The sequence below is a fragment of the Osmia bicornis genome, chromosome 11 (assembly GCF_907164935.1).
Source record: "Osmia bicornis bicornis chromosome 11, iOsmBic2.1, whole genome shotgun sequence".
NCBI classification, from domain to species: domain Eukaryota; kingdom Metazoa; phylum Arthropoda; class Insecta; order Hymenoptera; family Megachilidae; genus Osmia; species Osmia bicornis.
The window spans coordinates 6,678,494-6,692,300 of NC_060226.1; the positions used below are offsets into that span (position 1 = coordinate 6,678,494).

Consider the following 13,807-nt stretch of genomic DNA (forward strand, 5'->3'; position numbering starts at 1 on the left):
TCCTTTTGTGGACGTCTCCGTAGAAGTACGGTAGGGAAGACTGGATAACCAAGAGCCGAAATAGCTCAGTTGGGAGAGCGTTAGACTGAAGATCTAAATGTCCCTGGTTCGATCCCGGGTTTCGGCAAATATTTTTTTTCCATTTCCTTGCTTTTATTTTTTCTTATTTCTATTACAAATAAATAATTCAACAATTTCAATATTTTAAAAAACATATTTTTTCGATTAATTTTAAATAATTGTTTGGTAATTACCTGTATTGAATTATTACTTTAATACATAAATTTGTGCATAAACAATGAAAGGATTTTCACGTTTTCATTCGATGCATTTTGAAAAATTGTTTTTTGGAAATTTTTATAAAACAATATTAAAGATAGAATGATCACATTTCAAGTATTTCAATGAATCTTATTATACAACACAGTAATTCATTATGCAATATTATTCTGTATTATTAATAAAAATAAATATTGCTCATTAATTCTCTTCAAAAATCAAAATATCTACACGCAAGAAAATATAATTTCATTGATTATGTCAAGGTAGAATGCGGATTTGATGCACTGAGCGTATTGCATGGTGTGAATAACCTTCATCTTAATGATGTTACAGGTGTGAATCGTTACGGGCTGTACTCGTTATTCCCTGGGGGTGGCGGGGGTAGTTACGTCGCGGCGACTCCCGCCACCCCTGGGCCACCCACACCTGCACGAGCTTATCACGCGACAACACATAAGGGTAAGTTTGCAACGATTTCTATTTTCTCCTATTTCTCTCAAAGAATACAAAATAAAGTAAGCCCCAAATTCAAGTATATTAGAAGTAATTTGAAAAATGATTTAACATTAGATAAAATTCATATATTTACAAATTCACGCGCCCGACGCAGGGTCGAAGCACAGTTGTCAGTTCTTCGAACGCTTCGGTCGAGGTCTGTGTACCGTGAGCCGGGCCTGCTTCGAGCACGTAAATTAGTACACATTTACTGTCTCGTCTCGTTGGATGGACTATAGTTTGCTTCAAATAACACAGGTTTTTCATAATTTGTTCTCCAAGTTTCCTGAATCTCTTTTTTTCTCTCCGCCTTCCGCATTTCCATTGCGTCCGCAGAGACTTTTTTCTTTGCACGTTGATTTCCGTACATTTAACTGGACGGTCAACTGAAAAATCAATTCTTCCAAACGTCTCGTGTTTTTCAATAATTATTTGATAAGGTGAACGACTAGGTAGTTGAGACAAACGAATTCCGGGAAAGGATAAATTCGAGTTACAGTAGAGGGCAGCTGTTCGCTCGATATTGGAACCTTCGGAAAGCCTCGAAACGGCTTTATATCCGGGCGACTTTTCAAACACGTGCGTGCCGATAATTTGTCCGGCAAGATGTGATCTAAATGAAATAATACGCGCTCGGCATTAATGATTGTCCGACGCGTACTGCGGCTCACCTGCTGCAGCTGCTTACAAATAATGGGAAATTTCGGGTGTAGATTAAGGGCAACGGAAACATTTCAGGTATTCCCTTGATAGTACAAACGTACAAACTCTTTGCTTACAGTAATTACGAGAGGGATACCGCATATTTTGAAAATAAAGCCATCGTTGAATGCAATACGTGGAAAGTACGGTGAAACATACGTGGAAAGTAGAAGGGTTAAACATGGAATTCTCAATTTAGCAGGTGTTCATTCACCTTTGACTCGGAGTACACGCGTTATCTCCGAAGCTAAAGAAATGATAATAGTTGAATCGCGGATATCGAGAAGCGAGGGAATCGATTGATTAGGTTTTGTCCGCTATTCGACTAATTAGATCGGCGAGTGTAAAATGCGAGTGGTACGCGTCGAATTCCTCGCTACCTGACGGACTCGTTCAGGTTCAAAGGGGTCCCATTCGACGTTTTTTCTCATCTCGAGAGGCTGTACCCCACGCCGTCGGTAGGGCTGCCCTTTCACGGGCCCCTACGCACCGGTACAATGGCGCAATTATGCAATTAAACCGGGTGAATAAGGGGCCCAAGCTCCTCTACGGGCAACATCGAAAGGGGACGAGAAACGCTTGACCAAATGCTGATTGTGAAGCTCTCCTCTGGCTAGTTTCTCGTTCGATAGAGAAGGACGAGGAAATTTCACGTGGAGGGGCTCGAAACGCGCGAGGGTGGCGAGCTTCGTCTTTCTACTTTCCATCGCTTCCTTCGCACGCCTCTAACGACCTCATTGTCCGAAGTGTAATCCAAAACGCGGTTCGCGACGAGCCTGTGTCTACACGTGCAGGAAAAAGAACGAACGCGAAAGAATACGTGCGAGGTTGAAGGTTCTAGCTTGACCCTTTACTAAAACTTCTTCTTATTTAGGGGTAAAACTGCAAACTTCTTTTTGATAACTTTCAATCGTACTTTTCTATTAATAACCCTTCGGGTCATCGAGACTTTATCTTACAAAACATACGAAGAGTTTCGTATATTGAAAGAATCATTTTTCAAAGAACAGTGAAAAATTTAGAAAAATTAAAATTGTGGATATTCTTTTGAATTTTCTTCTTAATTTGTTACATCTGATAGTAAATTTCGATAAATCTTAGTTGTCTCTCATTTTTTCATGCTGCGGATTGTTTGCAGAACGAACAGGTAGGGAATTGTACATTTACTAATTACTTCTGAAAAAAATTTCCAAGCTTCGCCTTATCGATTTAATAAAACAGAAAAATATAAATATAAATTCATCGATATCTATATTGTTACACGTTGCACGATAGCAAACAGAAATACAAATAAATTTGTTATAAACATTGGGAGGCCGTGAGTAGCGGCAGGGTAGTGTACATTGGCGAAATAATTGGCTTCACTTCAGCGTCAGCCATTGTGACTGGAAAAGAGGAACAGATCGATTAATCGTCGGATTCTGTAGTTTCAGAGAGCGTGTTCTCTGCTGCTGTGGGGGTCGGCGTGGGTGGCTACACCTGGGGTGCTCCCACACCACCCCCAGGATCACCGTACAGTCCTGTTCCGGTTACGCAGCTCGAGCTGTTGGCTAAGAATTTGGCCAATTTAGCTCCTCCTGGTCAACAAGCGCTGAGTCTTCAGGGTGTCGGGGTGAACGTTGGTAGTTTGCATCACGCACAACACACACAGCATACCCAGCACACGCAGCACACCCTCAATTTGACCGGTCTTCATCATCTTCATCACGGTGAGTGGTTTGAATTTTTCTGAAATAACGAAGGCAACGCATAGGAAAAACAAATTTACCAACGTTTCTCGACTAACAAGGGATACGAATTAAATGTAGCGTGTCAATTTTAACGAAGTTTACCTACGAGATGGTTTTCTTTTCTTTTTTTTAAATACATTTAATACATTTGAGACGAATCGTTTTCGTCAACAGGAGGACTTCATCAGAACACATTCTCACCGCAACTGTCTCTGGTGACCGGAAACGCGCCGACGTTGACGATCAACAGTTTCTCGTCGCCGAATTCGACAGGGAACGTGGTGCCAACCACGGGAGTATTGCTGCAGGAATATCAATCGCCGACAGGTTCGACTACCGGATGCTCGGTCACCGTGAACGGAACCTCGTGCCCCACGAGCTCGACCACGAGCACGATGGTGGTACAGGGTGGACAGACTGGCAACCAAGTTGTCCAGGCTAGCGGGAAGAAACGAGAGGCCTTCCTATCCAGTCAAGGTCAGCCGGTGAAATTGGAGAACAAATCGACTAGACAGCCCTGTGTTTGCAGAAACAGCAACGGTATGTACATATTTTCTAAGGGGATGCGTACACGGTTATATTGAAAAGTTTTCAGTGCTCTTTTCTTTTTGGATAAAACTTCACGGTTGTTGTTTCAATGATACGTTCTTCATTACTTCACGTTCTTATATAAGAATTTGCGTTTGATTCCTATGCCCTCGCGTCAGCTTCTTAGCGAATGGTTTATTCGTAGTGACAGTTTCAAGTTGCACCGAGAAGTAAATGACGTGTTTTCATAATTAAGCAGCTATTCTAAAATTCTAATTTCTTGAAGTTATACAGATTTAAACGTAGTTTAATTTTTTTTTTAAATTAAAAAACAAAGTTACAACGATAAGGTATGAAGAAAAGAAGTCGTAGAGGTTGGATAAGAAAATGGGGTAAATAAAGAGAAAAACAGGCTTAGGAGGAAGAGCAGAGGCGAAAATGAAAAAAAAAAAAATAAATAAAAAAAGAAGAAGAAGAAGGATGAAGAGCTTACGCAAGATTCTCTCTCTTCTATATTTATTGCAAGAGTCGACTGGCTTCTCTGCCAGTTTCTCCTTGGCGTCTCCTCGACCAAGTCAGTTTTACGCTTCGTTTTCATGATTCATTCCTGTCCACCACGTGGCGGCAGTCGTCTCTTCCCACGACTTTTGTAGGCCACAATTCGTTACCCGAACGTTGCATGGTAAATTACACGGAATACCGAGAAACGATGCTTACCCAGTGACTTTGATCCAGGATAGCCAACTTTTCTTTGACGTTTTGCAAATACCGACCTAAAGAGATTATGCTCGTTATTGGTATTATGAAAAACACAGGGACACGCTGTGTTTTCGCCAGAGGAATCGAATATTTTAGAATACTTTCACAGTAAAGAAAATAAAAAAGAAAAGGAAGGATCCACATCGTTAAGTACGGTGACCTAATAACGGGTATGGGGGGATGAATACTTCTGGGAGTCAGTATAATTGTTCTGACATAGCCACGCTTGGTGGCACAAATGTTCATGGCACAAATGATAAGATCAAGATTGCCCTTTTTTTTCACGATACACACCGTTGCCTACGGAATTAATGTTGGCGTTATTCACGCAATTGTTAATTTCGTGAAGAATTTATCTTTTGGCTCGTTCGCGGCATTATTGTTCGGTAAACATTTTCAAACGATTTATTCTAATCGATTATTAAAAGCTTTGCGTTAAAGTTTAACTAAAGTATATTTTTTTTTTCCATTTGATTTCGCGAATTTCAGGAAAAACGAAAACTGTGCATTCCGATGCAGGTTGCAGCAGGACACTGCCGGTCGCATCGTCCTGGAACGGGCAGGATGCAAATTGCAACGGGAACAACAATGGAGGTAACAATATGGTGAAAAGGGAACCTTTGGCTTCGGTACCCTGCCAGGTAGCTGAAGTCTCGACGTCCCTTCACGCGACCACCACCTCTGTGAAAATTGAGCCCGTCTCCTCGAAATCTGAAAACGGTGAGTCAACTTATTCAGATTTTTTCGACCGTACAGCGTGTCATAAAAACTGATCTGCAATTTCTACCGTTTTTATTTCATCAAATTTGTACGGGACTTCCGTTATTTAATATACAACAACCTCGTACTTATTATTTAGTATAATTTACATATTTTCGAATATTCAGTGTAGAGATCTTCTTGTCTGAACAGTCTTGTATTAAACGGATCTGTTGTTTTAATGTCATTACTAATTGTTAACGTTATCGATCGGCTGCAATTAAATCGTGGACACCCGTGTAATTGGATAACAGCGACTTCTTCAAATTGGGAAAATTTCCGGCGACGTCGTCGAGCATGTAATTAAGCGATTTACATTTTAACCGGAGGTCGAGTTGTTTGCACTTATCCAGAGGCTTGTTCCCCCTTTCTTAACCATGTATAATACCGTCAAAATTCACGGTTCTGAAATTTTTTAATATAAAACTTTCATATTCAATGATCGTTCCTCTGATAAACATCCAAAAATAATTGGAAGCTAAAGCAACGAATCTTTCACTATGGCAACACACTTTGCCGACCTTAAGGGTTAAATATACCACCCGGTTACTAAAATCCGAAGAATTCGTGGGTCATTAATTATTCGAGGCACAAGGTGAACACCGTTGACGTTGATTAGTAAGAAGATAAATATGAGATACAAACCGGGTAACCTGACGTATTGCAAATAGAACGTTTCTAGAGATAGTTATACTTCGAAAGTTGAAGGCATAGTTAGAGGGTTGTCTTCGTGGTCGGTCTAATCACTTAAATTCATGGATGTTGCGTTTTCTTATCTATACAGACAGTTTTTAATAATAATTTTGGTAAGGTTGAAAAATTTTCTATTCGTATGCAATTATCATTTGACGATCGAGGGATGGACTCATTCGTTAGAGGAAGGTCTTGAAAGAACGAGTCGAAGAAAAAAATTCTTAGGGCGAAGATTGGGACGGTGAAAAAGAGCACCGCCCAGACGCATCGAGACTGCTGTGTGTCGATTAATTTCTGCGGCGGATACACAATTAGGGGGAGGAAACGAAGGGTTGAATGTTAACCGCAGCCGACCAATGAGAGATCGAGTCCGTCGAGTGGAAGCTACTCGAGGTTCCCTTCAAACATCTGTACAAGTATACGTGTGCGTGAACTTGCGGACAAAAGGGGTGCCCGTGACACGAAAGAAAAAGAGAATCCAAGTAGATGTAATCAGATTGCAATATGAAAATTTTCCCGGCAATATATCGTAACTGTTTCGATGATAATAAGAACGGCAGATAGAAAATGTCGAAAAGACGGAGGGAACGGAGGAACGGTCAAAAGTACTTTGCAAAGGGTGGAGGAAAGAGAGTAGAAGAAAAAAAAACGGAAAGGAGAGGGATGAAGGTAGACGTTGGAAGGGTCGAGAAAGATGTGGGAAAGTAATGATAGAAGAGAGAGAAGCGACGAGGATTGAAGAGGGAGAGAAACGATCTTGTTAAGTAGGAGGTGCGTGGCATGCATGGCGACACAAACACAAGGCGTGGCTCGAAAGAGTCTCGACCCTACCATCTATCCCATTGGGTGTACCTAACTTTTTAATTACACTGTCCAACAAATTTTTATTTTCTTCTTTCATACATTTCGATATCAATTATTCTACGAACGATTTTTTCAAAATGATTATCTTGATCTATTTTCATTACTTCGATGCTGTACTTAACACTAACATCTTAATTAAACATTTAACACTCCCAATACGTCGGCGTGAGAATGCACATTCGGTAGATCTGATTCCAATTGGTCGCGGAAATCGATCGTCGACGTCGCGTTAAGGGGTTCGCTCCTTTTTCTTTCCTCTGCATTTTATTTTTCTTTATCATTCCTCTCGGGTTTGATGGTTTTTCGTCGTCGCGGATGAGTCAATGGTGATCGCGATGAAAAGTTGCGTCGATGATGAAACGAACGGATACGTCGATAGGTGAGCCTGTACACCCTCCGTCAGAGAGATCGCAAGGTGTACAATACTGAGCATAGTAGGCTTCTCACAGGAAAATGGCGCTTAAGGAGAATTTACCGTGTACGAGGACTTTTTTCTAACAGTCTGTCTGACCACAATGTGTACCTTTGTGTTTCAGGGATCGTGGTGTCGAATGCAGGAGCCGGTGGTGTCCCAGTTGGTATCGCGGTGGCCAGACAAAGATTACAGCATCAAGAAACTTCGACTTCCATGAGAAATGTTTCACTGAGTCATCACACCTCGCATCACGCGAGCTATCATCACTTCCAACCCGACAATCTGGGTAAGTTAACGATCTTTAGTTCCGTTTTGAAGTGAACGCGTGCCCTCTTTCCTTCTTCATCTCTCATTTTATTAACGGAGAGTTGCCAAAATCTGAGAGTACCACTTGACTCGTTGAAGTTAGATGATGTCTCCGACTCGTCATGTATTTATCATGCCAAATTGTACAGTGACTTGCCCGAGAGGTCGTGCGATTTGAACAGCTACTTGAAATTCAATTTGCAAAAATTTAGTCTGTTTCAGTAGAGATTAGGATCAGGGTTAGGTACATGCAGAGTTAGGCATTGTTTGAATAATATTAGAGTAATAATTTTAAAGAAAAGAAAGATGTTTGAGAATAAGGAACGATTTTTTATTCGAATAAAATATAATATTCTTATAAAATTGAACAATCACGTACGCTTCAAAACTATATCTCCTTCTCTGATGTATTTATGTGATTTTCGTTATTATTTTCTCATACAATGACATACCGTGAAATCTACGAATTATAAAATTAAATGTGTTCTCTTCCTTTATGACTATATAGGTGGAGATATACATCAATATTAAATAGACTTTATAGGGAAAATTAATCCCTTAATCGCTTCTCTTTTATGGCGATAAATTAATAAATTCATTAATAAATTAAAATTCCTGAGGTTGCTAAAAATAACATTACTTTTCAGTCAATGTGTAAGCCGAATTAAAGAATCTCGGTCAGGAATGTTTTTCCCCGTGGCTTTTATCCGCTTTTGATACGTAATAACGTTCAGGGACAACTACATTCGCGTATATGAAACCCGCCAAGAAAAATTCATTCTAGGCTAATTACTTTTCATACCTGTTCTAACGTGTATCGATATTGTTTCACGCTTAAGGCGCATTCATTACGTCATCTAACGATACTTTTCCCATTGACACCGATGTTTTAGAACCGACCTACGACAAGTTACTCCGATCGATCATTTGAAATTCATAGAAAGCATATGACATTGGATCAACTAGGCAATTTCATTACAATAATTAGAGGATAACTACTTTTGTATTATACTTACTTTCGCTCACTTTCCTCCCACTTTGCTTCGAAGTTAAACAGGAAAAGCGTTTTTCTTTGCTACATTCAAATTATAAAATAGTTAATTAACATTAGAACTACTAAGCCCGTTAAAATGACGTTTTTCACATTTGTATAGGTGTATAATTATCCATTATATCATTTTATATTCGTATCCAACTTTCATTGAGAAAAATGTACGGTCGGAGGATTACCATAGTTTTTTCCAAGTATTATGCAACTCGGATGCGTGTGGCGTATTTTTACGTGGTTATGTTATCAAATATACGGTTGTTTGAACCCATGGCGCAGTCATCGACATTCTTAAAGCGATCTGAAACATCTGGACGGAATATTAACGAGGGTCGGTGAAGGGCTGGCAGCGTTCTTCGGAAATTCCTCTTCCGTCGTTCGAGGGTACGAAACCGATCATCCTTCCATTCGTCGCGATCGAAACGTTCCGACTAAATTCCTCTCGTCTCTTCCTCTCTTTCTTCCATTAATTTTACCGATAATTTCATTCACGGTACATAATAATTTGGAAAGTTTGATAACATCAAATTTTTGTATTTTTGTTTGACAATCGGATTAAATTCGAATCTGTCAGGGTGTATTATCTAATTTTTTTTATACAGACACGTAGTTGCGTGAAGGATTCGCGCGTTGTACCGTAAAACTTAGGCGAAGAGCTTCCATTTTTACAGCAGGTGCATGATTCGAGAAGATAACTGGTGCACGCATATGCGTGGAACAGATAATGTACAAGGTGCTGTTCATAACGGCGAGGAAGCCGCGATAAACGTGTAAAAAGGAAGCTTTGGTAGCTTAAAAGAGGAAGGTGCCGATAAGAACTCTTGACTTGATAAATTAATTAACGTTTCTTAGAATGAGCCTCTTCCTTTCGGTAATTTTTAACGTTATTACAAACACTGATATGTCTAAAGTCGTCGGAAGTCTCATCAGGAAGTAATTTTATTTTTAATTATATTAAGGATATTTCGCTGGCTCGGTTATTCCTTAACAAAATAATTTGTCATCTGTTATCGTCACCTATGAAACAGGTGACAGTTCGATAAAGATTAGGATTCTCTCCATGGTCCGCTAAAAAGATACATGCCTACTGTAATTCTTTTATTGTGTTTTTCAAAAGTTATTGAATATACCGGATTCATATCGTTACCAATGTAAAGGGTTAAAGATGGAGATTCAATGGATCGTCGTATGCATTTTATGCATCTATCGAGAAACATGCAACACACTGTATAACGAATACGGATGACTTGAACTACCAGTGTTTCCTCTCAGATTCTCTTCTCGTTTCGTCTTTCTCCCTGATCGGACCTGCTCTCTTGTAATTATCGAGCTTCTGGTGTTTCTCTCTTGATTGTTTTTCTTCTCTATCAGACGATATTCAATCGCTACCTGTGGAATATCGATAGTTTTTCGCGCGACTGACTCGTGAAATAGGAAACGGACGATGGGTGAATGCTTTGAACGCGAATAATTTTTCACTGAAAATCGCGACGATATCCTCTTCCACGGACTAGAAATATTTTCCTTCGAAGAAGATAATATAGGCAAGGTAGAAACGGAGGTCCGAAGTTATTAATTTTTCTTTTTAATAAAATTTTAATGTATAATTTGTACAGTACTGTATGGTACTTTTGTTAATTATTCGTATTAATTGCGGATATCGCTGTTTTTGTAATTCGTATACGTACCCTAAAGGTAGACAAAGATGGATGAGGATGAGGACCGGTGTATTTGACAGGAAGACAGGAATCTTCGTCGTAGCCGTCACTTATTCCCTCTAGTACAATGCTGAAATAGTATACTTGGTACACTACTCCATTGTTACGAGCCAGATAAAATGGCAACTTGTATAGAGATGAGAATAAGCTTGACAGCAGTAAACATACTACATATTAGCTCTTAGGAAAAGTTCCATGTTTTCTTCTCTCGAAAATATCATTTCCTCGCGCATAAAAAAAGAAAAAAGATAAGAAAAAACTATAGAATAAAATTTGCTCATGCACGATTTTCATTGGCTTCAATAATAATAAAGATTTATAAAATATTTTAATAACATCCCCGAACGCGTAAGTGTCCAGATCCTTTCGAATAGTAACGTACACCAGCGTCATGAAATGTTCTACAAATATTGTATTGCATTAAATTTTAATTCATATTACGTTACAGAAATTAAATGAGAGTTGCAAATCGTTGAGCTCATAGTTTGCAGGATTAAAGTAATTTATTGTTAAACAGTAAATGTGTGTAAATTTTCAATAGACACGTGATGCAGTTTCGCCAATTATTCCATAAAATAATAATGAATCGTAATTGGAACGTACGATCGTTTCGATCAAAGTTAACCTGGCTCTGCTAGTGAGCTATTTATGCTCTGGCCATTTGTTTAAAGCTTGATTTTGAGATTTCAGTTAATCCTTGCAATGCAACGCGAACGAGCTGTTTGCCAGGTACGTTCATTTTTCTTATCGATCATTCGTCGAAAAGAAATACCGCCTTTTCTAATCATTGTTTATCATTATTAAGTTTTCCTCTCTAATAAAATGGCGGAATCAATAGAATCGTTCATTTTTTGATTTTATTGTTCTTACAATTAGTTAAAATAGTCCAAATGTGTCACTATATCGTTTTGAACCTTATAGTCAAAGTATCTAAAGCAGACTTCATCCATTCAACTTTGGTGTACTGCATCAACACATAGATCCTTGGCTTATAAAATTCATTCCAATCTCTTAAGACGTAATAAGGGACTATTTTGACACTGTTATTGGGTAAAGTTCGAAATCGGAGGTACAGTAAGAACTTGTTATACGTTCGCGAGATGGTACCGTTCGGGATGCTACAGTCGCTCGCAGTAAAAATGGTACCGGGTGAATCTATGCATATAGTAATATTTGTTAAACCGAAGTAATTTCATTTAATGCAATACACTATGATTAATACTCTCATTAATCGCCCATTTGAAAAGTCTCCCACTACTTATCTACTCTTCTAAGTCATCGCTCGATAACTTCCCACCTTTCGGTCCTTAGAGAAGAACGTACCTCAGTGTTAATCACAATCCCTATTTTATTATTAAATTAACCGTAGGCAATTTGCATAGATGCACACTATACAATTTTAACTGTTAAAAGGGTTTCGAGAGTTTGAGAAAGGAAGCCATCATCTAATCATTACCCACCCAAAATTCATTATCATATCTACTGTTACATATTCGTCTGTAATTTTCGGTTAGGACAATTCTCGAGCGTATAAGCAGATTTTACTGTATTCTAGAAGCGATTACAAGTTCTTGTTAAAGAGAAGCAGAAAATGCATATCATTGGGCCTTGTTATTAGGTACGAGCACAGCCATGGCAGTAGGCGGTGCGACCCTGGTGCATTGCGGAGGAGCTGGAGGGGAGGAGCGATCGGCCCACCTCGCCATTCCCTCGGGAGCCCTGGCGCCCTCGTTGAACGCTGCTCTTGGCTCCAGCCTGAATTCCAGCTTGAATTCCAGCCTGAATTCCACGCTGGGCAGCATCGGTGCCGCGGCGAGCGCCGCCACCGCTGCCACGGCTGCGGCCACAGCCGCATGGCCGCCAACCTTATGGCAGTACCCCGCGGCAGCCGCGGCTGCTGCAGCTGCAGCTGCAGGTGAGACTTCGTTCTCTATTTCTCTTCCGCCCTCTTCTTTTTTTTCCCCCTTCCAACCGTGGGGTATTTGTGTCAAAAATTGACCGAAATTATTTTTCTATCATCATCGGTTGTTCTTTCAACTTACGTCTTTCGGAAATATTGAAATTATTTTAATAAATGTTCAAGAAGGCGTTTGGATATTCTTTTGGAACATAACAGTTGAAGTGTTATAGAGGCATGTAAAGCTCGTGTTTTTATATCTTTTTTTATAGATGACGCACTGGCTATCACTTCTTGTTTTATGTGATCCCATAAAAAAAATACTGCACTTGTAAAATCTGAAGGCATGCTTATATTCCAACTATATTGATCTTTAAATATTTTATTTTCAGCCGCTTTCAATGTTCTTCGAGCAGGGCATAATTTTTAATATATTTCGTTAATTATACAAAATAGGAAGAAATATTTGCATAGATTTGCAGCTTTTATATTCGTTTCAAAACGTTTTGAAGATATTCAAAACGGATCTGGGGTAAATTCGTTTCATTTTTTTTTGCGAGATTTGAACTTCCTCTGGTTTCCACCGAGTTTCTGCATTCAGTTCTTTTTCTACGTTTATTTTGACCGTCTGTCAATTTTTTTGATCGCAATTGAAAAGACGTCAGCGTGAAAATCCTTTCCCGTGTTCCAGATCTGATAAAAAAAAATGCAGGTTTTAATCTGGAACGATAACGATTGCGAAGAAGTATGAAAAAAGATAAAAATTTGCAAATAAAAATAATATTTCTCTTCAGTTTTTGAAATAAAATCATTTTATTAAGTTGTAAAAAATCGACGTATTCGAGAGATAGATTTCAAATTATCGAAAGCATCGAAATCTTAACGCTTAATTAGATTCACTATCAACAAGGTGGCATTTAATTACAGCAGGTTAATAAAAAAGTCCATTCCAACTTAATTTCATGATTAATTAAACCGTGTTGCAGCAATGCCGATGGAACCAGTTGGTTTTCCACAAATGGGTGTCGGGCTTCAAGGTGGTTTGCAATTGGTCAGAGATCCAACGACGGGTCACCTTCTTCTCATTCACGCTGCAGGTACAGCTTCCTTTATTGAAAACCGTCTTACAAAAAAGAAGCTACTTGAATAACAACTATATTATTACGCAACGCAATCTCAAACAATATTTACAATGCTTCGTCGACAGAGCAAATGCAACAAGCTGTAGTGTGGCCAAATTATTCGAATCATAACAATGGGAACGTTGCACCGCCACCCCTTCTACTCCCACCACCCCCGCCGTCTCTTCAACTGTTGAGCGACATCGGTGGAGCAAGGTTGGTCCTTACCGAAAGTAAAAGGAAGCAGCAGAGTACCCTACCTATCGTGAAGATAGAGGCAGATTGTGGTGCCAGCCCTACCACAATAATCAGTGAGTATCATCTAATTGATCTTTGTATAATAATTAAATAATGTTATACGAGGTGGAGATAAAGGATAGAGTTAATGTCATGGAATTTTTGAAATACATAAAAGGGACTTTAGGCCTGGACAAATTTAACCCTAGCAGAGAATATTAACAGAGAAGAAGAAGAAGAAAAATGATTCTTT

At 39.2% G+C, this 13,807-nt stretch overlaps 1 protein-coding gene and 1 non-coding gene across 3 annotated transcripts in view; both read left to right on the forward strand.

The window, feature by feature from the left end:
• Window positions 1–13,807, forward strand: part of LOC114873803 — a 72,274-nt gene that overhangs the window by 43,493 nt on the left and 14,974 nt on the right. For both annotated transcript variants that reach the window (XM_029182507.2, XM_029182508.2), the window contains 10 exons: window positions 616–741; window positions 2,618–2,626; window positions 2,907–3,188; window positions 3,384–3,749; window positions 4,986–5,216; window positions 7,349–7,513; window positions 10,990–11,028; window positions 11,918–12,214; window positions 13,183–13,293; window positions 13,404–13,628. In XM_029182507.2, the coding sequence (XP_029038340.2) occupies window positions 616–741; window positions 2,618–2,626; window positions 2,907–3,188; window positions 3,384–3,749; window positions 4,986–5,216; window positions 7,349–7,513; window positions 10,990–11,028; window positions 11,918–12,214; window positions 13,183–13,293; window positions 13,404–13,628 (1,851 nt within the window). The remainder of the gene's footprint in view (window positions 1–615; window positions 742–2,617; window positions 2,627–2,906; window positions 3,189–3,383; window positions 3,750–4,985; window positions 5,217–7,348; window positions 7,514–10,989; window positions 11,029–11,917; window positions 12,215–13,182; window positions 13,294–13,403; window positions 13,629–13,807) is intronic.
• Window positions 55–127, forward strand: Trnaf-gaa. Its single transcript has one exon. It is a non-coding gene; the product is annotated as a tRNA-Phe (tRNA).